At 50.0% G+C, this 25992-nt stretch overlaps 1 protein-coding gene across 2 annotated transcripts in view; it reads left to right on the top strand.

Moving 5' to 3' along the window:
• LOC140391842 (uncharacterized) overlaps positions 1-25992 on the top strand; it is a 101392-nt gene that overhangs the window by 34037 nt on the left and 41363 nt on the right. For both annotated transcript variants that reach the window (XM_072476792.1, XM_072476791.1), the window contains exon 2: positions 17557-17714. In XM_072476792.1, the coding sequence (XP_072332893.1) occupies positions 17675-17714 (40 nt within the window). In that variant the 5' untranslated portion in view covers positions 17557-17674. The remainder of the gene's footprint in view (positions 1-17556; positions 17715-25992) is intronic.

The following is a 25992-nucleotide window of genomic DNA, read 5'->3' as shown; positions in this document are numbered from 1 at the left end:
GACATCATCACCACACCTAGCAGCCTCCGTATATTAGTGTTCAACTGTCTCCCCTTAACAAACCCAGTTTGATCCTCGTGAACCACCCCTGGAACACAATCCTCTATCCCCGTCGCCATCACCTTGGCCAAGAGCTTGGCATCTACATTCAGAAGGGAGATAGGCCTGTAAGACCCGCCTCTGACATCGTCGGGGGCAACGTCCCCCCTTCCCTGGCCTCGTTAAAGGTTCTTGTCAGAAGCGGGGCTAGTAGGTCCATATATTTCCTATAAAATTCCACCGGGAACCCATCTGGTCCCGGGGCCTTCCCTGCCTGCATGCTCCCAATCCCTTTTACCACCTCCTCCACCTCAATCTGTGCTCCCAATCCTGTCCTCTCCTGCTCCTCCACCTTCGGGAATTCCAGCTGATCCAGGAAGTGCATCATTCCCTCCTTCCCTTCCGGGGGTTGAGCCTTATATAGCCTCTCATAAAATGCCTTAAACACCCCGTTCGCCCTCTCTGCTCCCCGTTCCATCTCGCCCTCCTCGTCCCTCACCCCACCTATCTCCCTCGCTGCCCCTCTCTTCCTCAATTGTTGGGCCAGTAACCGGCTCGCCTTCTCTCCGTACTCATACTGTACTCCCTGTGCCTTCCTCCATTGTGCCTCTGCCCTGCCCGTAGTCAGCAAGTCAAATTCCATATGCAACCTTCGTCTTTCCCTGTACAGTCCCTCATCCGGAGCCTCTGCATATTGCCTATCCACCCTCAAAATTTCTCTCAACAATCGCTCCCTCTCTTTACTCTCTTGTTTCCCCTTATGTGCCCTAATAGATATCAGCTCCCCTCTAACCACTGCCTTCAGTGCCTCCCAGATCACTCCCACCTGAACCTCTCCATCATCGTTAATCTCCAGGTACCTTTCGATACATCCGCTGCCGGCCTCCTCCCGGTCTTAGACCTGGACCGGTCCAGTCCTGGATCCTGCACCGTGTTGAAATCTCCCCCCATTACCAACTTTCCTGCCTCCAGGTCCGGGATACGCCCCAGCATACGCTTCATGAAGTTTGCATCATCCCAGTTCGGGGCATATACGTTCACCAGGACCACCGCTTCCCCTTGTAATCTGCCACTAACCATCACGTATCTACCCCCACTGTCGCTACTATGGTCCTCGCCTCAAACACTACCCGTTACCCCACTAATATAGTCACCCCTCTATTTTTCGCATCCAAGCCCGAATGAAATACCTGTCCCACCCATCCTTTACGTAATCTGACCTGATCCGCCAGTTTCAGATGCGTCTCCTGTAGCATGACCACATCTGCCTTTAATTTCTTTAGGTGCGCGAGTACCCTTGCCCTCTTAATCGGCCCATTCAGCCCTCTCACATTCCACGTGATCAACCGGGTCGGGGGGCTCTTTACCCACCCCCCCCATGTCGACTAGCCATCCCCTTTTTTTAGACCAGCTCCTCACCCGGTTCCCACGCTCCTGTTTGTCCCCCCGACGGTGTCCTCTCGTCCCGACCACCCCGCCCCATAACAGCTCCCCCTTTCCCTTAGCAGCAGCAACCCAGTTAACCCCCCCCCTCCGCTAGATCCCTTTCTAGCGTAATTGCTCCCCCCATGTTACTCCCAGAAGTCAGCAAACTCTGGCTGACCTCGGCTTCCCCCGTTTATCCTAGGCCCCCCATTGTGTGAGGCCCCCTCCTTCCTGCGCTCCCTTTCCCGCCGCAATTACCATAGCGCGGGAGCAAAGCCCGCGTTTCCCACTCGGCCGCGCCCCTAATGGCGCAGCTCCCTCTCTCCTACCCCCTCTCCTTCCCCACCCGCGCCCACAGTTCACCATACCCCCCCCCCCCCCAACGAGGGGAATAGAGAAAATTCCCCCCCCCCCCCCCTTCCCCGTCCCATACAATCCCACCACTACTTTATTACAGAAACTCTTTCTCTCTCCAGTCTAGCCCAACTTCTCCTCTACAATAAATGTCCACGCCTCTTCTGCCGTCTCAAAGTAGTGATGTTTCCCTTGGTGTGTAACCCACAGTCTCGCTGGCTGCAGCATTCCAAATTTAACTTTCTTTCTATGTAGCACCGCCTTGGCCCGATTGAAACTCGCCCTCCTTCTCGCCACCTCCGCACTCCAATCCTGGTTCACGCGGATCACCGCATTCTCCCACCTGCAGCTCCGTGTCTTTTTCGCCCATCTCAGGACCATCTCCCTGTCCTTATAGTGGTGAAACCTCACCACTATGGCTCGAGGTATTTCTCCTGCCTTTGGTCTTCGCGCAAGGACTCGATATGCTCCCTCCACTTCCAAGGGGCCCGTTGAGGCCTCCGGTCCCATTAACGAGTGAAGCAATGTGCTCACATATGCCCCGACGTCCGCCCCCTCTGCACCTTCGGGAAGACCCAAAACTCTTAAGTTCTTCCTCCTCGAGTTATTCTCCAGGGCTTCCAGCCTCTCTACACACCTTTTATGCAGTGCCTCGTGCGTCTCTGTCTTCACCACCAGGCCCTGTATTTCATCCTCATTCTCAGCAGCCTTTGCCTTCACATCACGAAGCTCCAACTCCTGGGTCTTCTGTGCCTCCTTTAGCCCTTCAATCGCCTGTAGCATCGGGGCCAACACCTTCTTCAGCTCCTCCACACAGCGCCGCAGGAACTCTTGCTGTTCCGGGCACACCGAACGGCCTCCTTCCGCCGCCACCTTGCTTTGTGCTTCCCTTCCTTGCCGCTGCGCCTGAGGATCCTCTGCAATCCAGCCACTACTCTCTTCTTTCTCCATATATATCCGGGGGGATTCCCTTCTATATCACCGCACAATGGTTTTAGCCGTCAAAAATTGCCGTTGGGGCTCCTAATAAGAGCCCAAAAGTCCGTTCCAACGGGAGGTGCCGAAACGTGCGACTCAGCTGGTCATCGCCGCACTCGGAAGTCCCCGCGGTTTACCTTTTTTGTTCTAAGTAAATAATAAAATAAATGCTGGAAATACTCTAATAACGCAATGGCGCATCGATTGCCCGATTTGAAGTGTGTCCCCAGTCTCATTTTTTAAATGTCTCATTTTGAAATCGAGTGATCTTGTCCGCTTCGATGCCAGAAACGGAAGAGAACCAAAATTTAACAGTAAAATACCGACCAACTGGAAAAGGACCTATTCCAGGTGACCAAACAAAAGCGCCGAAAGCATTGATTTACCCATAACCCATGAAAGTGAATGTGAGAACATGTTGTAAAGTCTCCCATCAATCTTCCAGTCTCCAGACTGTGACATTACAACATGATGATAAAAGGAAATTTAATCTTGGGGACTTGACAAACCAACTAATATTACCATTAAAATGCCACATGAATATAAGCAAATAACAATGTAAATAATGTCACCAATCTGGCTAACCTTTGACCTGAGTGAGGTGCGTGCTAGGAGATATTTAGACCGTCTCCACATTCTTTCAGTTGAGTGTGTCTCCGCAGGCAGAGTCTCCGCACCCAGAATGACAACTCCTGGATACTTGCAATTCTATCGGTTCACTAACTCCTCCAGTGTGTATTCTCCCCACCCATAAGATCAACAAAACAGCATCACTGATTACAGCCACTGTTTCCAGAATGCAGATCCTGCACTTGTAAAAAGTCACTATGATGTGGATAAATATTTGCATTAGGAAAACATACCTCTACCCATTATATCAATGTCTTGGGGGTCACCATTGACCAGAAACTCTATGGACTAGCCATATAAATACTTTGGCTACAACAACAGGGTCAGGGGCTAGGAATCCTGGCCAGAACTCATCCTGATTCCCCAAAGCCTGTCCACCACCTACAAGTCAGGACTGTGATGGAATATTATCCACTTGCCTGGATGAGTGCAGCTCCAATAACACTCCAGAATCTCGATGCCATCCAGGACAAATCAGCCCACTTGATTGGCACCCCTTCCATAAACATTTGGTCCCTCCACCACTGACACACCGTAGCAGCAATGTTACCATCTACAAGATGGACTGCAGGAACTCACCAATGTTCCTCAGACAGCACCTTCCAAACCCATGACCACTACCACCTAGAAGGACAAGGGCAGCAAATACCTGGGAGCACCACCACCTGAAGGTTCCCCTCCAAGTAAATTGCCGTTGACACACCATCCTTTATTAAAAAATACATTTAGAGTACCCAATTATTTTTTTCCAATTAAGGGGCAATTTATTGTGGCCAATCCACCTAAACTGCACATCTTTGGGTTATGGGGGTGAAACCCATGCATACACAGGGAGAATGTGCAAACTCCATTTGCACAGTTACCCGGGGCCAGGATTGAACCTGAGTCGCAGTGCCATAGGCAGCAGTGCTAACCTTCCGCGAGTCACACACCATCCTAACTTGGAAATATATTGCTGCTCCTTCACCGTCACTAGGTCAAAATCCTCAAACTCCCTCCCTAACGGGTGTACCTACATCACATGGACTGCAGCAGTTCAAAAAGGCAACTCACCACCACCTTCTCAATGGCAATTAGGGGTGGGCAACAAATGCTGACCTAGCCAATGAATCCCACATCCCACAGAAAAATTAATTAAAAAAAAAAAAAAATAACATCCTGGAACATTGAATAACAAGACTGCAAATGTGTGCCGACCACCCCTTTCCCCATACTAAGTTCTGCTTCTTAGCTAAGTTGCTGTGGTAAATTGCTAAAAGGTCAATTACTTCCATGTATGGGGTGATGGTATTGGAAGAATTCTGCTCCCTTGGCAGTTTATAACAACACTGGATACTGGGGATATTTTTTCCAAAAAGATACTTTATTCATAAAATGTACATTACACAATGTTTCAAAGTTGGCATTACCTAACAAACCAAATCAGTTTCTTCCAAAACTGTATGTTACTCATTACACTTAAATTAGAGCTAATATTTACAATAATCATGAAGATATAAGCAAATTACTACAAATGCTGGAATCTGAAACAAAAACAGAAAATTCTGGACAATTGCAGCAGATCTAATAACATCTATGGAGAGAGAAGGGTGCTAACGTTTCAAGTCTATGGTTTAACTGAATGGAGTGTTCCATTGCATCCACTGCAACACTGGGTTCAGTTAGAACCTCAGAATGTAGTGACACTTAGCATTTGCGTACCAATTAAGCTATGAACAGCTTAATTCAGCTGCACACAATGGTGACCATCAGGATGAGAGCACGCAATGGTGACCATCAGGGTGAGAGCAATGTTGGGTACATTTTGTCAGGAAAATTGCCTCCAAGGGGCTATGGTGGGGAAGAGACAATTGTCCGCTCCTCCTGGAATATACCTTTTACAGAGAAGATTTGGAAGGAGATGCAGTGGTTTTTTGTCAAGGTGCAACCTGAGCAGCCCTGTGGTCAGGACTTTTATGTTCCTTACGCCTTTGGTCGCTAGTTTACAAATGATTCTAAATACACAACATGCTATGATTCTGCCATTTGGATCTTATTATAGTGTACTTCCCCATATTATGCACCCAATGTCACTTCCAGGAGAGACAAAAAAGACTTGCAGTTAGACATGTGCTTTTTAGGACCATCTCCAAAATTTACAGCCAATGCAATACTTGAGGTGCAATTACTATTGTCATTAGTGCCGCCAAATGAGGATGATGTTGCATAGCCTGCTAATGGTGGTAGGGGAGCGGCTCCTTGTCTGATTCCTCTCCTTTCCCCACCCTATTTTGTAAGCAGACGGTTTTAATTATGAGATTTGTTGGAATTGCATCTTCTGTATATTTTGATTATAGAACTGTTTCCAGAATTTATGATAAAATATACCCCAGGCTTCCAGTGCCCAGTTTGTCAGTGATGCTTTACTACTTTACTGCTTTATTTCTAACCTTCAGTCCCCAATGTCAAGGAAAATTCACACAGACCAGTTATTGGGCAGCTGCATTCCTTGGGCGCAGTCTACTGGCCATGTTGCGCTCAAGCAATACCCCTGGTGGCCGCTGGCACTCTCCCTAGAACTCAGGCACCTTGGCACTGCCAAGGTGGCAGTGCGAGGGTGCCTGGGTGTGGGGAAATGCCCATGTGTGAAGGGGGAACATTGCCCATGGGAGGGGGATGTGAGGGGAAACCTTTCAAAATGGCAACCCGATATCTGAGTTCGGATCCCCAGTGACTCCACAGAGCCCAAATAAGTGGCTACGGGCGCGATTCTCCAGAAAGATTTCTGAACAGGAACTGTCACAAGCTTCCGGCATTTAGTCCGGTGAGGCTAGCAATGCTATTCAATGTTAATTGGTCCACTTACGATGCCCCACGGACTTCACTCTGCAAATAAAGGCTCGCCAGCCAATTCTCCGGGACCCCGCTCGCCAGTCCCCCGCTGTCAAGGTCGAGCAGCACTTAAACAGCTCTTGCACAGCCAACCCCATTCAGTTCGCAACCATGGTGCCGATAAGACCAGCCCCAAGGTTTGGAAACGGAGACCTGGACAGTCCCCTAGATGTGGTCGAGGCCAGGAAGGATGTCCTGTTCTCCCAAGGATCCTGGAGGCCAGTGCCACCTGGGATGAAGTGGCAGCAGCCGTCTGCTCGGGAAGCGAGACCAGGAGGACTGGCCTTTAGTGCTGCAAGAAGGTCAACGACCTACACCAGGCAGCACGGGTGCAGTGACACCATCCCCCCCCCCCCCCCCCCTCCACCCTCTCGCACTTCAAATCCCCCCCTCCAACCCTTCCTTCACACCTCACTACTGTGAACGACACGTGCGGCTAACAAAGTCCTCTCTGTGTCTCCGCGGGGCAAGCTCTCCCACAATTGCCGGCGGAGGGATGCAGGATATAACTGGCCCTGGAGGTGAAGGGTGTCTGAGGACCGAGTGGTCACCAATGCGGAGGTTGGCACAAACAACAGAGGTGAGGGTCCACCAGGCCCCGCCCAGTGGACCTGTCAAACGTGAGTTCTTATTGCTATTCAGACTGACCCATCCCTCCCACTGACCACGTGATCATTTTCCCGCAGGTCCTCCAGGGCCGGCCTATCCGGGGTGGTCCCCTCACCTGCCTTCCATGAACCATCTTGGAGGAGTGCTCCGAAGATGTCACAATCGACGAATTAAAGCTGTCATCCCCATCCTCCAGTGCAGAGACACACGCCTCGGTGGGCAAAGTTAGTGGACAGGCTTCCGGGGCACAATTTGATGAGCACCACACAGTTGCTGATGTGCATCAGGTGGAGGCAACAGCGCCCGGGCGAGACAGCAGTCGGAGGTCTGCTTGATCCGAGGACACAGCTGAGTCCCAGCCAGATGCTGAGCCTATGGACCTGGCTATCCCGGATCTGATGGAGACTTTAGGGAGCAGCCGGACATTCAGAGGGAGATGTGAGTGACACTCCAGCAGGTCCCTAGCCAATTGGAGGAGTCCCAGAGGCTACGGGCACAGGAGATGTTGCCGGCAATGCGTGGCACCGAGGCCAACACTGCTAGGGTGGCGATCGCAGTGGAGAACGTGGTGCACAAAGTCAGCAGAATTAGTGAAGGTGTCCAAGACGTAGCACAGTCGGTGATATCCGACTTGATGGGGATGTGTCCCAGTACCAGGCTGACCTTGATGATGTGCTGCAGGACATGTCCTGCTTTCAGATGGGAATGGCCTTGGAGTTGCGGAGCTTTCCCAGTTGCAGGTGGGCATTGCCGAGGCACTGCACTGCAAAGCATGTCCCAATCATTGAAGAGCATAGCCAAGGGCGTTGGGACAATGGTGCAAACATTGGGGAACTACCAGGGCTGGCAGAGCTAGATGACGCTGGGCTCGAACCAGCTGCCCTCTCATCCCAAGGTGAACTCCAGGGCTTAATGGGTACCGAGCGGGAAGAGAGACCGTGGGGTGCCAACTCGGACCCGTTCCATGGAATGAGCTTGCCAGACCCTCGCCACTGCCACCTGTCCTGCAGCCTCTGACTGGTCCTTCAGTTCATCCCCGGGATCGTCCTCCAGCCGCTGCTGGTCTGGTGCCCCCTCATTCTCCTCCTCCTCAGAGGTAGCTACATGTTCCTCATCCTCCAGCTCCAGCACATCATTCCACTGCTGTGCTGTGCCAGATTGTGGAGGACACAGTAGACCACCACAAAGCTAGCAGCCCTCCGGGCGGTGTACTGCAGGGCACCACCGGAGCGATCGAGGCATCAGAACTGCATTTTGAGCAATCCGTGCACCGCTCAATGACAGCCCGAGTGGTCACATGGACCTCGTTGTATTGGGTCTCCGCTTCAGACTCCAGTCCGTACTGGCATCATTAGCCAGGTCCTCAGCGAGTACTCCTTATCCCCCAAGAGCCAACTGGCCATCCTGGGGTGGTCCTCTTAGAGGAAGGGGATGTCTGATTGCCCCAGGATGTAGCTGTCATGCACACTCCCTGGGAAGCATGCACATACATGCATGATCTTCATGTTGTGGTCACACACGAGCTGTATGTACAGAGAGTGGAACCCCTTCCTGTTAATGTAGGGCACTCCCAGCTGACCCAGTGCACGCAAGGCATCAGTCCCTAATCCTGGGGCAACCCAGCAATGGTGGAGAAACCTGCTGCCTGGGTATCTTGTTGGGCTTGGTGGATGTCCATGTTGATCTAGTTTTCCGCCTGGGCAAACGGACATCCCCGCTCAAGCCCGCAGAGTAAATGTTCAGGGCTGCGGCGACCTTGATGGACTCAGAGAACATGTGTCCTCTTCCTCCACGCGCTGCCAAAACTGCGAGGGCATGGCACAGGTGCTGCACCACCTCCTTGTTGAGGCAGAGCCTCCTGCGGCACACACTGTTCGTTATCGTTATCTGACGCCTATACACCCTAGGCTGTTGTGGACCTACCCCTCTGAGCTCACCATGGCCTGATGGGCGGCTGGTCCTTGGGGTGTGAGGTGGGCCATCGCCTCCAGCCTCTGCAGACACTGCTGCTGCTGGTGTCTGGTCGCCCAGCCTACCAGCAGCACTTTGTGCCTATTCGCAGTGTTCAAAATACATGTATCTGTAAGGAATTGGGAGAGGGTGTTAGACTGACAAACAGAGTGGCTCCTATCCCGGGACCTTCCATTCCCCCATTAATTCTCACAAGCTCACTTAGAGATTGGGGCATCCTTTCAAAATGGCAGCCCGATCGGAGTTCAGCTCCCAAGTGATGAAAAAAATTCGAAGTGTAGGCTAAACTGGTGAGAAACTCCCCAGGCCCCAGAAAAGTGTCTAAAGTGTCGTTAGATGATGGTGGGAAACCCGCCTCCCAACAAAACCAACCACGGATGGCACTTAGAAACTTTTCTGTTAAATTGCACCCATTCTATAAACACAAGTAATCCTTGTTGTATTACCTCAGGGCAGAGAGAAATATTAATCCTTCTCAGTCTGTTGTTCATTATGTTAATTAATAGGCTTTTGTGTCATTTTCTGGAAAAAGTATACTTCACTGTGTGGTGGAATTTGGTGGTTTCATTAAATTTAAGAGATTTCTTTCAGGAGAATGTGTGAAGAATTGTGTTTTTTTAAAAACTTTTGTCTAATGGGACTGGGTGGGGTCGTTATCACCTTTTTAGTCTTTTATCTTGTTTGTCTAGTTCAAATTTCCTTTATATCCTGTCCAGTACACTTTATTTGTATAATCTTAAAGTGGCTGGGGACTAATGACAATCCCACAATCCTGTGGGAGTATGAGCTTCCCCAATGAGGGGGGCGGAGAAACCATTAGTAAACTCCTAGTATAAATAAAGCTGGCCAGTTTAGGAACCAGCAGGAAGCAGTGTGCAGCAAGGGAAGTTGCTGCTGCTGATACAATAACATATATATATATATATATATATATATATGTTATTGTAAATAAATGTTATTACTTTGTATCCTTAAAACTCGTGCTGGAGTCTTCGTGGCCCTCACAAAACTGGCGACGAAGGTTAAAGTGAATAGCTGCCTACACTGCTGAAGCCACCTCCCAGAAATTTTTGTTGGATACAGGTTGGAAGTTGTTTTCTATTATACCATGCCTCTGTACAGACGTTTGGATGTTTTTGATGCTGCGCTGGAAAGCTGGAACCAGTACACACAACGGATGCGTTACTATTTCCGGGCAAACAATATCACCGAAAACGAGCGCCAGGTGGTCATATTTCTCACCGCCTGCGGCCCGCATACGTTTGGGGTGATTAGGAGCCTTACGTACCCAGCTGCGCCGGACACCAAAACGTTTAATGAACTTGTGAATATAGTGGGGCAACATTTGAACCCAACCCTGTCCACGATAGTCCAGCGTTATCGGTTTAATACCGCTGAGAGGACCCCTGGAGAATCCCTTGCCGATTTTCTATCCAGGCTACGCAGGATTGCGGAGTACTGTGACTATGGTGAGACCTTGTCAGAAATGTTACGCGACTGTTTGGTTTGCGGTATTAACAATGCGGCCACCCAGAGAAAGTTGTTAGCTGAGCCAACATTGACTTTTCAACAGGCCATTCAAATAGTATTGTCCCGAGAGAGCGCAGAACGAGGAGTGCAGGAGCTACAGGGAATGGAAGTGCATGCCTTGGGGCGCAACCCCTTCCTTCCGAAAACGTCCCCCCGCACTCCTGTGGTACCTTGGACGAGGCAACGTCCGGACCGACGCCAATGGCCGTCGGACATTCCTCCCCGAAGGGAGCCTTCTACAGAACCAATGGATGAGGAGCCATGTCCGTGTCAGACTTGTAGGCGCCGACCCCGTCACGGACGGCGGTCCTGGGGGCCGTCGTTCCGACCGAAACTGGGACCAGCCCAGGGGCCGTAACTGGGACCAGCCCAGGGGCCATACCTTCCATGTGGATGAACCTGTGGCGACTACTCCTGAGGACGTGGAGACGGAGGACGACTGCCTGCAGTTGCATTGTGTGGCAGCTCCCCGTGTGGCCCCCATTAAGGTGACAGTACGGGTCAATGGCCACCCGCTTGAGATGGAGTTGGACACTGGCGCAGCAGTCTCCGTGATCGCCCAGAGGACATTCGACCGCATCAAGCAGGGTACACAGACCCTTACATTAACCGACTCACAGGCCAGGTTGGCCACCTACACTGGGGAACCACTGGACATTGCAGGAACTACAATGACCCCTATTGTTTCTGGACGCCAGGAGGGGCGTTTCCCACTTATTGTGGTGCGCGGCCATGGGCCCAGCCTGTTGGGTCGGGACTGGTTGCGCCATTTGCGGTTGCGATGGCAGCACATCCTTCAAACAGTTTCTGAAGGGTTGACTGAGGTGCTAGGACGATACCCAGATGTATTCCAGCCTGGTTTGGGGAAAATAAAAGGGGCCATAGCCCGTATCCAAGTCGAACCAGGTGCCACGCCGCGCTATTTCCGGGCGCGCCCGGTGCCTTACGCCTTGCTCGAGAAGGTGGAAGGGGAGCTCACTCGTTTGGAGAGTTTGGGTATTATCAGGCCCGTCCGTTTTGCTGACTGGGCAGTACCAATTGTACCTGTAATGAAGCCAGATGCCACAGTTCGCTTGTGTGGCGACTATAAACTTACAGTGAATACGGCTTCCCGACTAAACCGATATCCAATGCTTCGCATAGAGGATCTCTATGCGAAGCTTGCAGGTGGACTCTCATTCACAAAATTAGATATGAGTCACGCCTACCTGCAGTTGGAGCTGGACCCTGCCTCCCGGCCATATGTAATGATTAATACACACCGGGGCCTGTATGAATATACACGGTTGCCCTTTGGAGTATCCTCTGCATGCGCAATTTTTCAACGTGTTATGGAGGGCATTTTGAGAGGTTTACCACGTGTTGCTGTCTACTTAGATGACGTTTTAATTACAGGGACGTCGGAGCAGGAACATTTGGAAAATCTGGAGGCTGTCCTTAGACGCCTTTCGAAGGCTGGAGTCCGTTTACGTCGCACAAAGTGCGTGTTTCAGGCAAAGGAAGTAGTCTACCTAGGTTATCGGGTGGACCGTGAAGGTTTGCACCCCGTCACAGAGAAGGTGCGTGCAATTCAACAGGCCCCCGCCCCGACTGACACTTCACATCTTCGTTCTTTTCTCGGTCTCGTGAACTATTACGGGAAGTTCCTCCACAATCTGGCAACTACGCTGGCCCCTTTGCACCTTATGCTAAAGAAAAATCACACCTGGGTTTGGGGTCAGCCGCAAGAAACCGCTTTCCGGCGGGTAAAGCAACAATTGTCGTCACCTGGGTTCCTAACCCACTATGATCCTGGAAAGCCTTTGCTCGTCACATGTGATGCATCCCCGTATGGTATTGGGGCTGTCCTGTCCCACAAGATGGAGAACGGGGCCGAACGACCGATAGCTTTCGCCTCCCGCACATTGACTGCAGCGGAGAAAAAGTACGCGCAGATCGAGAAGGAGGGCCTGGCAGTGGTTTTTGCGATGAAACGCTTCCACCAGTACGTGTATGGCCGCCATTTCACTATCGTGACTGATCATAAGCCTCTGCTGGGACTTTTCAGAGAGGATAAGCCAATACCGCCCATTGCTTCCGCACGGATCCAGCGCGGGGCTTTGTTGCTCGCTGCATACGAGTATTCTCTGGAGCACAAACCAGGTACGCAGATAGCAAATGCCGACGCACTGAGCCGATTGCCTTTATCGACCGGCCCCATGTCGACCCCCACGACTGGTGAGGTGGTTGCAACCCTAAATTTTATGGACACCTTGCCTGTCACGGCATCACAGATCCGTGAGTGGACCCAGACGGAGCCAGTCCTGTCAAAGGTTCGGCACATAGTCCTGTTTGGTGGGCAGCATAGACAGCTCCCAGGCGAGTTGCGGGCATTTTCCTCCAAGCTGTCAGAATTCAGCGTGGAAGACGGCATCCTCTTGTGGGGGACGCGTGTAATTGTCCCGGAAAAAGGCCAGGAGCTGATACTAACAGACTTGCACAATGGGCATCCAGGTGTGACCAAAATGAAATGTTGGCCCGGAGTTGTCTGGTGGCCAGGCCTCGACACCGACATTGAGAAGGTGGCCCAAAACTGCTCCATTTGCCAGGAGCATCAGAAGCTTCCGCCGGCCGCGCCCCTACATCACTGGGAATGGCCAGGGCGGCCTTGGGCACGCTTGCATGCAATTTCCGCAGGCCCTTTTCAAGGATCCATGTTCCTTCTATTAATTGACGCCTAGTCTAAATGGCTAGAGGTGCATAAGATGCAGGGGACAACGTCCTGCGCAACAATTGAAAAGATGCGTTTGTCGTTTAGTACGCACGGCCTCCCCGAGGTGCTGGTCACGGATAACGGCACTCCATTCACGAGTGAGGAGTTTGCGAGGTTCACGAAGATGAACGGCATACGCCATATCCGCACTGCCCCTTACCACCCGGCTTCAAATGGGTTGGCAGAGTACACAGTGCAGACATTCAAAAGAGGCCTAAAGAAGCAGTCTTCCGAATCAATGGACACGAGACTGGCTCGCTTTTTGTTTACGTATAGGACCACCCCCCATGCGGTGACTGGGGTAGCTCCCGCAGAACTCCTAATGGGCCGGAGACTTCGCACCCGCATTTGTATGGTTTTCCCGGACATTGGTTCAAAAGTACGCCGCACACAAGAACGGCAGGAACAGGGATTTTCTCGGCATCGGCCGATTCGGCAGTTTGCGCCCGGTGACCCAGTGTTCGTTCGGAATTTTGCTGGTGGTGCCCAGTGGGTTCCTGGTGTAATCTTTCGCCAAACGGGCCCTATATCTTACCAGGTGCAAGCCCAGGGTTGTCTCCAGCGCAAGCATGTATTCGGAAGAATCGACATCTTCACCGTCTGCACTCTCCCCGCCAATGACAGCGGGAGCGCATCCCAACTCCTGAACTCGTCCCTCACTTGCTCCACCAACCGGGACAAGTTTAGCTTGTGCAACTTACCCCAACTTACCCCAGTCTCGCGCTACTTGTATCCCTAAATATCTGAAGCTTTCCCCAACCAACCTGAACGGTCCAGAAGACTATCCCCTCAAAAGATTCCCCGCCCCCGGAGCTCATTTCTACTGCTGAAGAGACAAGGGACGGTAGTCCTAACAATCTTCCACTGGTGCCTCACTCGAAGCCTGCGCAGGTCGTTACGGAACCGAATGGAGATAGAGACGCTGACATGACGGAGGAAGCAGACTCTGACTCCGAGATGGAGACACAGGATGCATCAGAGGGGGAATCCTCGGGTCCACGGGCCGTGGATGTACAACCGTTGCGCCGTTCATCACGGAAGCGCCGGTCTCCGTCTCGTTACACGCCGCCTGATCCAGCGCCGCGTGCAAATGGTGTCCGGCCTGCGGCAAAACTAGTCCGACGCCCTCCTTCGCCATGGTCTTTGGTGGATTCCTTGGACTTTGGGGGGGATGGATGTTATAACCTGCCTACTTACCATTGGCTGGGGACTAATGACAATCCCACAATCCTGTGACAATCCCACAATCCTGTGGGAGTATGAGCTTCCCCAATGAGGGGGACGGAGAAACCATTAGTAAACTCCTAGTATAAATAAAGCTGTATATATATATATATATATTTATATTTATATATTTATATTTATATATTTATATTTATATATTTATATATATATTTATATATATATATTTATATATATATATTTATATATATATTTATATATATATTTATATATATTTATTTATATATATATTTATTTATATATATATTTATTTATATATATATTTATTTATATATATATTTATTTATATATATATATATTTATATATATATATATATATATTTATATATATATATATTTATATATATATATATTTATATATATATATATTTATATATATATTTATTTATATATATATATATTTATATATATATTTATTTATATATATATTTATTTATATATATATTTATTTATATATATATTTATTTATATATATATTTATTTATATATATATTTATATATAATTGTAAATAAATGTTATTACCCTTAAAACTCGTGCTGGATACTTCGTGGCCCTCACAAAAATTACCAAAAGAATAATTTTCTCAATTTAAAATGTTAATACAAGTTCAGCGTAATAACTTGATGTGGCAGCATTGTCATTTGTCAAATTTCCATCTGTAAATCACACTATGTGAAAAGAAATGTTTGCATTTGAGAAAACAGCTGCAAAAGAGAAATGGAAACCAATCCAGCTGGTCACAGCACAGAACTCAGAATTCTGGGCAAGATGCAAAGAATATTCTCCCATGGTAGCACAGTGGTTAGCATGTTGCTTCACAGCGCCAGGGTCCCAGGTTCGATTCCCGGCTTGGGTCACTGTCTGTGCGGAGTCTGCACGTTCTCCCCATGTCTGCGTGGGTTTCCTCCGAGCGCTCCGGTTTCCTCCCGCAGGGCCCAAAAGCCCTGTTAGGTAATTTGGACATTCTGAATTCTCTCTCTGTGTACCTGAATAGGCGCTGGAATATGGTGATTTGGGGCTTTTTATAGTAACTTCATTGTAGTGTTATAATGTAAGCCTACTTGTGAAAATAAAGATTATTATTACATAATCCTGCAATGGTATAAATGTGTCACTGAGCTAATCTGAGACAGCTTGTGTGACCAGGAAACAAATTGGTGAAGGACATACAGATATGGAGGAATACATATCACCAACAGATTGTGTACTCTAGGGTAGACTTGCATCTAATTATTGTGTGCATTCTCACACACATTCATAGGCTGTAACAGAAAGTCAGGTGGAGACCAGTTAAACTGGATTGTCATTCCTGCCTTTGTTTCCAGACCCATGTCTGTGTCATGTCGGGAGAGTACATGAGGCAAGAATAACACGGTAACATCCAACACCCTCTTTCCATTACCAGCACTTGTTTGTTGCTGGAAATTTATCCACCTGTTCAAAACCAGTATCCAGCATTGCTTTAATTGAAAGCAGAAGGGAATTTAAAAGGCAACTGCAAATATAGTAAAACCAAATATAGCTAAATCCTAATACCTACCGTAAACCATTTCCTTACTGAATGTTGGCCCTGTATTTTTGCCCCATTCCAACCCCAAAGAGGCCACATCATTGAATGTTTATCAAATGGGGAATACTATTTTCAATTCCTAATTGGCATTTTAAACATGGTCTTATCAAAGGTAGCTGCTACATTTTGAAATTTAGCTTTATGTACAGAATCCTCACTTCACACTGGAGTAATCCGTGGCACAATGCAAAATAAACATGAGGGGCGGGATTCTCCGACCCCCCGCCGGGGGCTGGCGTGAATCCCACCCCCGCCGTGTCCCAAATTCTCCGCCACCAGAGATTGGGTGGGGGCGGGAATCGCGGGCCCACCTCCGGCGATTCTCCGGCCCACGATGAGCCAAAGTCCCGCCACTGTCAACCCTCTCCCGCCGGCGTGGATTACACCACCTACCTTGCGGCGAGAGCAGGCGGCGCGGGCGGGCTCCGGGGGGGACCCACCGATCCGCGGGCGGGCCTGTGCCGTGGGGGGACCCCCTCCCCCGCGCATGCGTGGACTTAGGCAGGCCGGCCAAGTCTTTTCGGCCCTGTCTGGCATGGCGCCAAAGGTCTTTCACGCCAGCCGGTGGAGCGGAAACCACTCCGGTGCGGGCCTAGCCCCTCCAGGTGAGGGCTTGGCCCCTAAAGGTGCGGAGACTTCCGCACCTTGGGGGTGGCCCGCGCCGGAGTGGTTCCCGCCACTGCATCACGCCAGGACTCCCCGCCCTGCTGGGTACGGAAGAATCCCGCCCGAGCTGTGTATTTACACATGACTCTGGGAACTCTGAATTTTAATTCTGACTGCACTGTGAGGTCAAGGAAAAAGGTGATTATGGTATGTATGTGATATTGAGAGTCTTAACAATGGGAATGACGACAAATGCTGGCTTTGTTTTGTATTATTGATGTTTTCTATACTATATTATTATAAACCTATAACTGTGTTGGAATAAACAAATGCAATGGCCTGTCATAGTTTGAGTGCAATATATTTAACCGTCAAGTACTTATGTGTCTCTCTGATAGTAGTGGTTCTGTCCATAATTCTGATATGAAAAATATCCTGCAGATATGGTTGTGCAGTGGTTAGCATTGCTGCCTCCTGACGCTGAGGGCCTGGGGTCGATACTGGCCCAGGGTCACTGTCTGGGTGGAGTTTGCACATTCTCCCTGTGTCTGCGTGGGGCTAACCCCCACAATCCAAAAAGATGTGCAGGGTAGGTGGATTGGTCGCGCTAAATTGCCCCTTAATTGGGAAATAGAAATTGGGCACTCAAAAATCCTGCAGATATTGATAGCAAATTGACTCCAAATGCTTCTTCCTTTCTCGTCACCAAAATTGCCATCTCCATTTTGGTCTACTCTTGATGGAACAAAAGCTTTGAAAGTCATTTAAAAATCAGTTTTCTGATGCAACCTGGGTGTTAGAACCAGAGATATTCTCCGATGTCCTATATCCACAGAAACTTGAAGAATCATTGAAACACCCAAAGGTGGTGACATGATTGATAGAAATTGTTTACATCTCTGGAAAGAACATTTAGCTTAAATAGCTGGGGCAACTTTTTTTCTCTGTAACACTACTAATGATTGGTTTCATTTTTAGGGAAATCAAGAAGACAAATCAAGACAAATTATGGTTGAAAGGTGTAACTGGTCAATGGTTTGAAGAAATAAGGAAAGCAAAATTTAAGGATCAGACTGACTTAGCCAAGATACTTAAAATGCCCCATACCTGGTGTTTGAGAAAGCAAAACAGGACAGGTTAGTAATCATTTGGTTTTTTTTAATAAACAATTTTATTGAGGTATTTTTGGCATATAAAACAGCAACATTATACCGTAGGGTACAAAAAGCAAATAAGACAATGCAAGCATCGGCTCCCTTCTCGCAAGACCCTGCCTAAGCAACCCTCTACTCTACGCTAACCTAACCAACCCCCCCCCCCCCCCCCCCCCCCCCCCCCCCCCCCACTGACGATTAATTCTCCGCGAAGAAGTCAACGAATGGCTGCCACCTCCGGGTGAACCCTGACAGCGATCCTCTCGAGGCGAACTTAATTTTCTCCAGCCCGAGAAAGCTCGCCATGTCCGAAAGTCAGACTTTGGGGGCTTTGAGTCCCTCCATGCCAACAGTATTCATTGCCGGGTTACCAGGGAAGCAAAGGCCAAGACTTCGGCCTCTTTCTCTTTCTTTGGAGTATTGCGTGCAGTTCTGGTCGCCGCATTATAGGAAGGATGTGGAAGCATTGGAAAGGGTGCAGAGGAGATTTACCAGGATGTTGCCTGGTCTGGAGGGAAGATCTTATGAGGGAAGACTGAGGGACTTGAGGTTATTTTCTTTAGAAAGAAGAAGGTTAAGAGGTGACTTAATTGAGGAGTAGAAGATGATCAGAGGATTAGATAGGGTGGACAGTGAGAGCCTTTTTCCTCGGATGGTGATATCGAGCACGAGGGGACATAGCTTTAAATTGAGGGGTGATAGAAATAGGACAGATGTCAGAGGTAGGTTCTTTACTCAGACAGTAGTAAGGGCGTGGAATGCCCTGCCTGTAACAGTAGTGGACTCGCCAACATTAAGGACATTTAAATAGTCATTGGATAAACATATGGATGATAAGGGAATAGTGTAAATGGGCTTCAGAGTGGTTTCACAGGTCGGCGCAACATCGAGGGCCGAAGGGCCTGTACTGCGCTGTAATGTTCTATGTTCTCCTCCTGGACTCCCGGGTCCTCCGAAACCCCCAAAATTGCCACCTCAGGACTCATTACCACCCTATTTTCAATACCCCGGACATGACGTCTGCGAATCCCTGCCAGTACCCCCTTAGTTTAAGACACCCCTAGAACATGTGTACATGGTTCGCTGGTCCTCCGGCACATTTAGCAAATTTGTCCTCCAGCCCAAAGAATTTGCCCATCCGGGCCACCATCATGTCGGCCCAATATACGACCTTGAACTGGATCAGACTGAGCCTGGCACATGTTGCGGTCGTGTTTACTCTACTCAAAAGAGTCTGCCCATATGCCATCCTCTATCTCTCTCCCTGCCCAGTAGTAGTTGCTAAAGTTCGGCAACGCCAGCCCCCCCATCCCCTCAGTTCCTCTCGAGCATCGCCTTCCTCACCCGTGGGGACTTTCCAGCCCAAACAAATCCCAGGATAATTTTATCGAGCCTCTCAAAGAAGGACCGCGGGATGAAGATGGGGAGACACTGAAACATGAACAAGAATTCGGACGAATCGACATCTTCACCGTCTGCACTCTCCCCGCCAATGACAGCGGGAGCGCATCCCAACTCCTGAACTCGTCCCTCACTTGCTCCACCAACCGGGACAAGTTTAGCTTGTGCAACTTACCCCAGTCTCGCGCTACTTGTATCCCTAAATATCTGAAGCTTTCCCCAACCAACCTGAACGGCAGCCTACTCTCCTGACCTCTCGTCTGCACTACCCACATCTCGCTCTGTGCCATGTTCAATTTATATCCTGAGAACCAATCAAATTCCCTCAGGGTTTCCATGATTCCGTCCATCCCCGCCATTGGGTCTGACACGTATAACAGCAGGTCATCCGCATATAACGAGACTTTATGATCCACTCTTTTCCCCCCCCCCCCCGGACCAGCCCTTTCCAGTCCCTTGAAGCTCTCAGAGCAATTGCCAACGGCTCTATCGCCAGCGCAAACAGCAGTGGGAGAGGGGGCACCCTGTCTAGTCCTGCGGTGCAGTCTGAAGTAGACAGATGTCACCCTGTTCGTCCTCACACTAGCCTCTGGGGCCTGATATAGCAGCCTAACCCAGTCAATGAATCCCACCCCGAACCCAAAACGTCCCAGCACCTCCTATAAATAGTCCCACTCAACCCGGTCGAAAGCCTTTTCGGCATCCATTGCTACCACTACCTCTGCCTCCCTGCTCTCCGGGGGCTTCATAATCACATTGAGCAGCCTCCTTAGATTGGCCACCAGTTGCCTGCCCTTTACGAACCCGGTTTGGTCCTCCGCAATCACGTCCGGTACACAGTCCTCAATTCTAGATGCCAAGATCTTGGCCAGTAACTTAGCGTCTGCGTTAATCAAAGAGATCGCCCTATAGGACCCACATGCCTCCGGGTCTTTATCCCGTTTCAGTATAAGTGAGATAGTGGCCTGTGACATCATCGGGGGTAAGACCCCCTCCGCGTCTTGCCTCGTTGAACACCCTGGCCAGCACCGGCCCCGCTATCTCGGAGAACATTTTATAAAACTCCACCGGGTATCCGTCCGGCCCCGGGACTTTACCCGACTGCATGACCTTCAGGCCCCCCAGTACTTCTTCGGTCCTGATCAGGGCCCCCAGCCCGTCTACCAACCCCCTACCTACTCTTGGGAAGGTCAGACCGTCCAAAAAGTGCCTCATCCCCTCCGGCCCTGTGGGGGGTTCCGAGGGGTACAGCTTGCTATAGAAGTCCCTAAACACCTTGTTCAGTCCTACCGGGTCCCCCACCAGGTTTCCCTCCCCGTTGACTACCTTTCCTATTTCCCTAGCCAGGGGTGGATGGGCTGACCGTGGAGTTCTTCAGGATGTTCTAGGCCGTCCCGGGAAGTGACTATGCGGGGGTCCTGGGGAAAAGTATCGCGTCCGGGGAGATGCCCCTCTCATGGCGCAGAGCCACCATTACCTTGCTGCCAAAGAGGGGGGATCTCCGCCACCTTAAAAACTGGCATCCGGTCTCCCTCCTCAGCATGGGTTACAAGATTTTCGCCAAGGCAATTTGTTTGCGCCTTGACACCGTGCTGGACCACATGATCCACCTGGGCCACACCATCCACAACAACATCCATCTGGTCCGGGACCTGGTCCATCATTCCCAGAGGGTTGGTATGTCGAGCTCCTTCCTGTCCCTTGATCAGGAGAAGGCGTTCGACGGGGTGGATCACAAATATTTATTCAGGACTCTGCAAGCATTCGGGTTTGGGACGCAATTTGTCGCCTGGATCCGACTTCTGTACACTGCCGCAGAGTGTCTCGTTAAGGTTAACGGGTCCCTGACGGCGCCCCTTCGCTTTGAGAGAGGAGGCTGTCAGGACTGCTTCTGCACGGGCCGGGCGTTGAGGTGGTGCTTTCAGCTTACACTGATGACATGCTCCTCATGTTCACTGACCCCGCTGACATGCGGAGAATGTGAGAGTGTCAGGCTGTGTACTCCGACACGTCCTCTGCCAGGATCAACTGGGCCAAATGTTCCGGACTCCTGGTCGGTCCGTGGTAGATGGACCCCCTTCCAGAGGAGCTCAGGCCTTTCACCTGGAGGAGGACTATCCTCTTCTACTTGGGAGTCCATCTTTGCCCGGCTGAGGAATCCTGGCCGGATAACTGGCAGGAGCTGGAGACCAAGGTCACCGCTCGCTTGAGACGCTGGACAGGACTGCTCCAAGTGCTGTCTTACAGGGGTCGAGTACTCGTCATAAACCAGCTGATAGCCTCCCATGTTGTGGCACCGGCTGGTCACTTTGACCCCTCCCCCTGACTTTGTCAAGAAGATCCAGAGAATGCTTGTAGACTTCTTCTGGGACAAGACTGCACTGGGTCACTGCTGAGGTTCTGAGTCTCCCGCTTAGGGAGGGCGGCCAGACGCTAGTGTGCTTTTGCACCCAGATGGCGACCTTTCGCCTTCAGACCCTGCAACGATACCTTTACGTTGTGCCCCCCCCCCCCCCCCCCCCCCCCCCACGATGGTGTGCCCTGGCGACGCATTTCTTCCGCCAGGTGCATGGCCTGAATTATGACGTGCAGCTCCTGTTCATTGATCTGCAGGGTCTTTGTTACCCTCTGCAGGCGCAGCCCGTCTTTTACCAGGACCCGCTCAAAGTCTGGAACATGGTCGCCTCGCACCACAGCTCCCCCTGTCAGGAGTGGTGGCTGTTGTCAGGCAGCCGCTGCTCGGGAATCCGCACCTCCACCAATATCATTTCGAGTGACTGACGGAGGAGCGAGCTGTGGCTGCTGGGGTGACCAGGATCGGGGACGTGCTGGGTGGCGGAGGAGTGGGCTGGATGGCATTCCATCCCCATGAGTTAGCACAGTGTGCAGTGGTGGACATCCGGCTCGTGACCAATGCCATCTGAGACCTCAAAACGGTCGTGCTCAGACCCGATGGCATTCGTGGTTTGGAGGACGCGCAGGTGTGCGGTGGTATCCCGTCTGGGCGAAGCCCTGCCCGGACGGAATTCCACAATGGCCCCAGGTTCCGAAATCTCTTTCGGGGCTGGTGCCCCACAATCCTAGCCGCCTCGCGGAAATGCCCTCCTTGCCTTTTCGCACTGCATGGAGGGGTTTCCTGTATAGGCTGCTGCTGCATACCCTTCACCTGCTTGCCCTCGCCCGTCTTCCGGACACGCCATGGCGTGCCTTGTTGCCATCCGGCGGTGGAGGACCCCACAAGAGGTCCCTCTATGGAGGAGTCCTCCCCCTCAATCTTGGGGACCTGGGATGGAGGGTGTTGTATGCATCAGTGACGTACAATCACCGATTACATTGGTTCACGGACTCCCAAGGAGCCTGCCATTTTTGCGGCCCTGTGGAGTCCGTGGACCATGTCTATGTTTTAGGCTGCACGCCCCTTTTAATTTTCTAACCAACCTTTTGCTGGAGTTTTGTTTGCACTTCAGCCCCTAATCTATGGGCACCCGGTGCGGAGAGGGGCGGGGAAGGTGGAGGACCTCCCTGTGAACCTGCTCCTGGGCCTGGTGAAGCGCGCCATTTATAGGTCCAGGCAGCGGGCAACCGAGGGGGTCGATCGGCCAGACTGTCTGCCCCTCTTCCGCGGCTACATTCACGGCCTGGTGTCCCTGGAAAGGGAGCATGCGTGGTCCATGGGCACCATCGAGGCCTTCCGTGCCCGGTGGATACTGCACGGTTTGGGGTGTTTTATTGACCCCTTTAACTGCACTCTTATTTGATGCTTTTAAGTTTCCATTGATCTTTGTTATGTTTGGGCAGTGCCCCTAACAGGAGCGGCCGTTTTTTGCTTTGTCCCTCAGTTTGTTTTCCTTCTGTTTTGTTGGTGGACCTCAAAAGCGTAGCCTGCATGTTTTTGGACTGTGGGAAGAAACCGGAGCACCCGGAGGCAACCCACGCAGATACGGTAGAATGTGCAAACTCCACACAGACAGTCACCCAATGTCGGAATTGAACCCAGGTCCCTGGCGCTGTGAGTCAGCAGTGCTAGCCACTGTATCGCCCATTTCTTACCCAACGTTCACCTGTCACATCTGTTTCGTTCCTCCGTTGCCTTATCGCCACACTCCTTAAGTCTCAATCCTGGTCCTGAACCTTTAATATAAACTGTAATCTTATCTTTGCTTTAAACCCAGGGAGCAAGGAAGATGCAAACTCTTTTCTTGCCCTGCAAGTCCTGAACTATCACAACTGTAGTTCGCATTTCTGGACACCGATAATGGCTATTTTGTTTGACTATTGACTGACATAAACTTCAGTTTCCTGCCTGGCATTACAAAGGAACATGAAAGGAAATTAAAACTATCCTAGATGGTTAATGTGAACTTGTAGCTGGTCTATGTGCTGGCTTCCATGCCTCCACTACACTAGTCAATCTGATATTAACACGCCACCTGAGATATTGCTGACAATCTGCTTGTTCCTGCTTCTCCATTGTACCAACTAATCCTCAATATTAACATATCCTCCTCTCCTTAGATAGTCCCTCGAGACTAGTTTGATGATTAGCGGGTATTGAGATGGCTGATATGTCCCATGCATGATCTACACCTGATGCATGGATGATTGGGTAGATGAATTTGGAGGCTTGTTTGGGTGCTCCCTCTGATACCACGATTTCACCACTGCATATTTCTGGGGCTTGCAGCAGTGCTTAGCATGAGATGAAGCCATGGATGTGAGACACAAATTTTGTTGATTGGTGAGTGAAGGGGATGAGGCAGTGATGAGCAGTATCTGAGGCTAGTGAAGTTCATTTCTAATTTACGGTATTTGAAGATGAAATCATTGACCTTTACCTTTGTGCGAGATCATTGAATCTCATGTGGCATTGTATTCCTGTTCTCCAGGCTACATTGCGGCAGCCATATGATTCCACCTCAATTACAATGTCGGTGTGGAAGAACTCCTGGTTCCCTGTGATTAGAGAACCTCTCTGCTCCTGTCCACCTCTTGCACCCAGCATTGAATCAGGAGCCCACTCTCTGCACATTATTCTGTGTTCTCCTTAGGCTGAGTCAGGGTCTCAGAGTATCTGTTGCAGCTTCCAGAGCTGGCTTTAAGTGATAGTAATTTGCTTTTGTGATTCAAATGTGTTTGAAAATGTCCGAGTTCTTAGCTGAATCACTTCACTTGAAATTAATCTGTGGTATTAGTTACTTAATCCTTTTATTGCAGTCACATGAGTTCATTATTTTATATCATATCAAACCAGTTGACTCTTTCAGGACATTTTTTATTTAAATATAGGCCACTTTTTTTGTGTGTAGCTAGTAAAACATTAACCAAATAAAATCCCTGGGTGTTGGAATGTTTGAAATGTTTGGTTAGGCATTGATTAGCCTGCTTATGCCGAGGAACCCTGAGAACTACGTAAGGAACAGGGCCCAAAGAGGTTCAATGAGTTGATCTCACACAAAGCTAAGTGGCAGACTGAGAGAGAGTTTGGTCCTCACTGTATAGCCCAAGGTTCAAAAGGCTTTCTATCTCTAACAGCACTATGGGTGTTCCTGCAAGAAGGTAACTCATTGTACCTGCAAGAAAGCAGCTCACCACCATCTTCTCAAGGGCAGTTAGGGATGGCAGTAAATGCTGGCCGAGCCAACGATGCCCACGTATGAATAAAATAAAAGTTGCCACTGCTCCGATGGTGTTGCTGATGGTAATATCGTAATAAGAAGCTGTCAGTCTGACTCGCCAGCAGCTATGAGTAGGAGGGATTAATACTGCCAGGGACCTCAATCAGGGGAAGGCCTAATGCTGGCCACATATGTGTCTGAAGGGCACTTAATGCCTTTGGATTTCCCCCATGGGACTGAAGGGTGTTCCCCATTGGTTCTCTGACCAGTGGGCCAGACTCCTGTCAGTCTGACTAACTCCATCCTATAATGGCTGACCTCCCTAAGGCAAACCAAAATCCTACGGTAACTAGAATGTTTGGGTGTTACCTAAAGGACAGACTTGACTAGACAAGGTTTCAGTCATCTGTTGTTTGATTAACGTGCAAAATTTATTTGGAAAGCCATTTTCTAATGGGGAAGCTTCATTCTTTAAGCTAGGAGCTTTATTCTGAACAAAAGCTTTCTTCACACATGAAAACCTTCAAAGCAGAAGGAGGAAGGGGTTAATTCTGTCTTCTGTATGAAGTAGAGCTAATAACTAAGTCACGGATTAGGGGGAAGGTTGTATTCTGTTATACATGCATATCCACTGTTTACATTTGGATTGAACAGCAGGCCATAGCTGAACAGCCTATATCGACAAGTGGATTGTATACTTGGAGTTGAGAATATTGATCACTTCAAAGATTGTGTTGGAGTGTGTACTGGATGATAGAATTCTAGCTTTATGGGCAAAAGACTGCCTTGATCACTGTATATTGGGAATTTATTTTGCTGCAGTGTCATTGAGGACAATTTTTACTTTAAAATCATTGGAGGGGACTTCCGGGTGCGGCGATGACCAGCTAAGTCGCACGTTTCGGCACCTCCGTTTCAACGGACTTTTGGGCTCTTATTGGGAGCCCCAACGGAAATTTTCAAAGGCTAAACCCAATGTGAGGCGACATAGGAAGGAATCCCCCCAGGTGTGGATGGAAAGGAGTGATAGTAGTGGCCAGATTGTGTAGGATCCTCTGGAGCAGTGGCAGAGAAGGGAAGGGAGAAGCAAGATGGCGGCTGAGGGAGCCCAGTTGGTATGGGGCTTGGAACAGCAGGAGTTCCTCCGGCGATGTGTGGAGGAGCTCAAGAAGGAGGTGCTGGCGCCGATGCTGCAGGCGATTGAGGGGCTGAAGGAGACGCAAAAGACCCAAGAGATGGAGCTC

Source organism: Scyliorhinus torazame, chromosome 15 (assembly GCF_047496885.1).
Source record: "Scyliorhinus torazame isolate Kashiwa2021f chromosome 15, sScyTor2.1, whole genome shotgun sequence".
In the NCBI taxonomy this organism is placed as follows: Eukaryota; Metazoa; Chordata; class Chondrichthyes; order Carcharhiniformes; family Scyliorhinidae; genus Scyliorhinus; species Scyliorhinus torazame.
The sequence above is the reverse complement of the archived record's forward strand: the minus strand, read 5'-3'. Positions and strand labels throughout refer to the sequence as shown.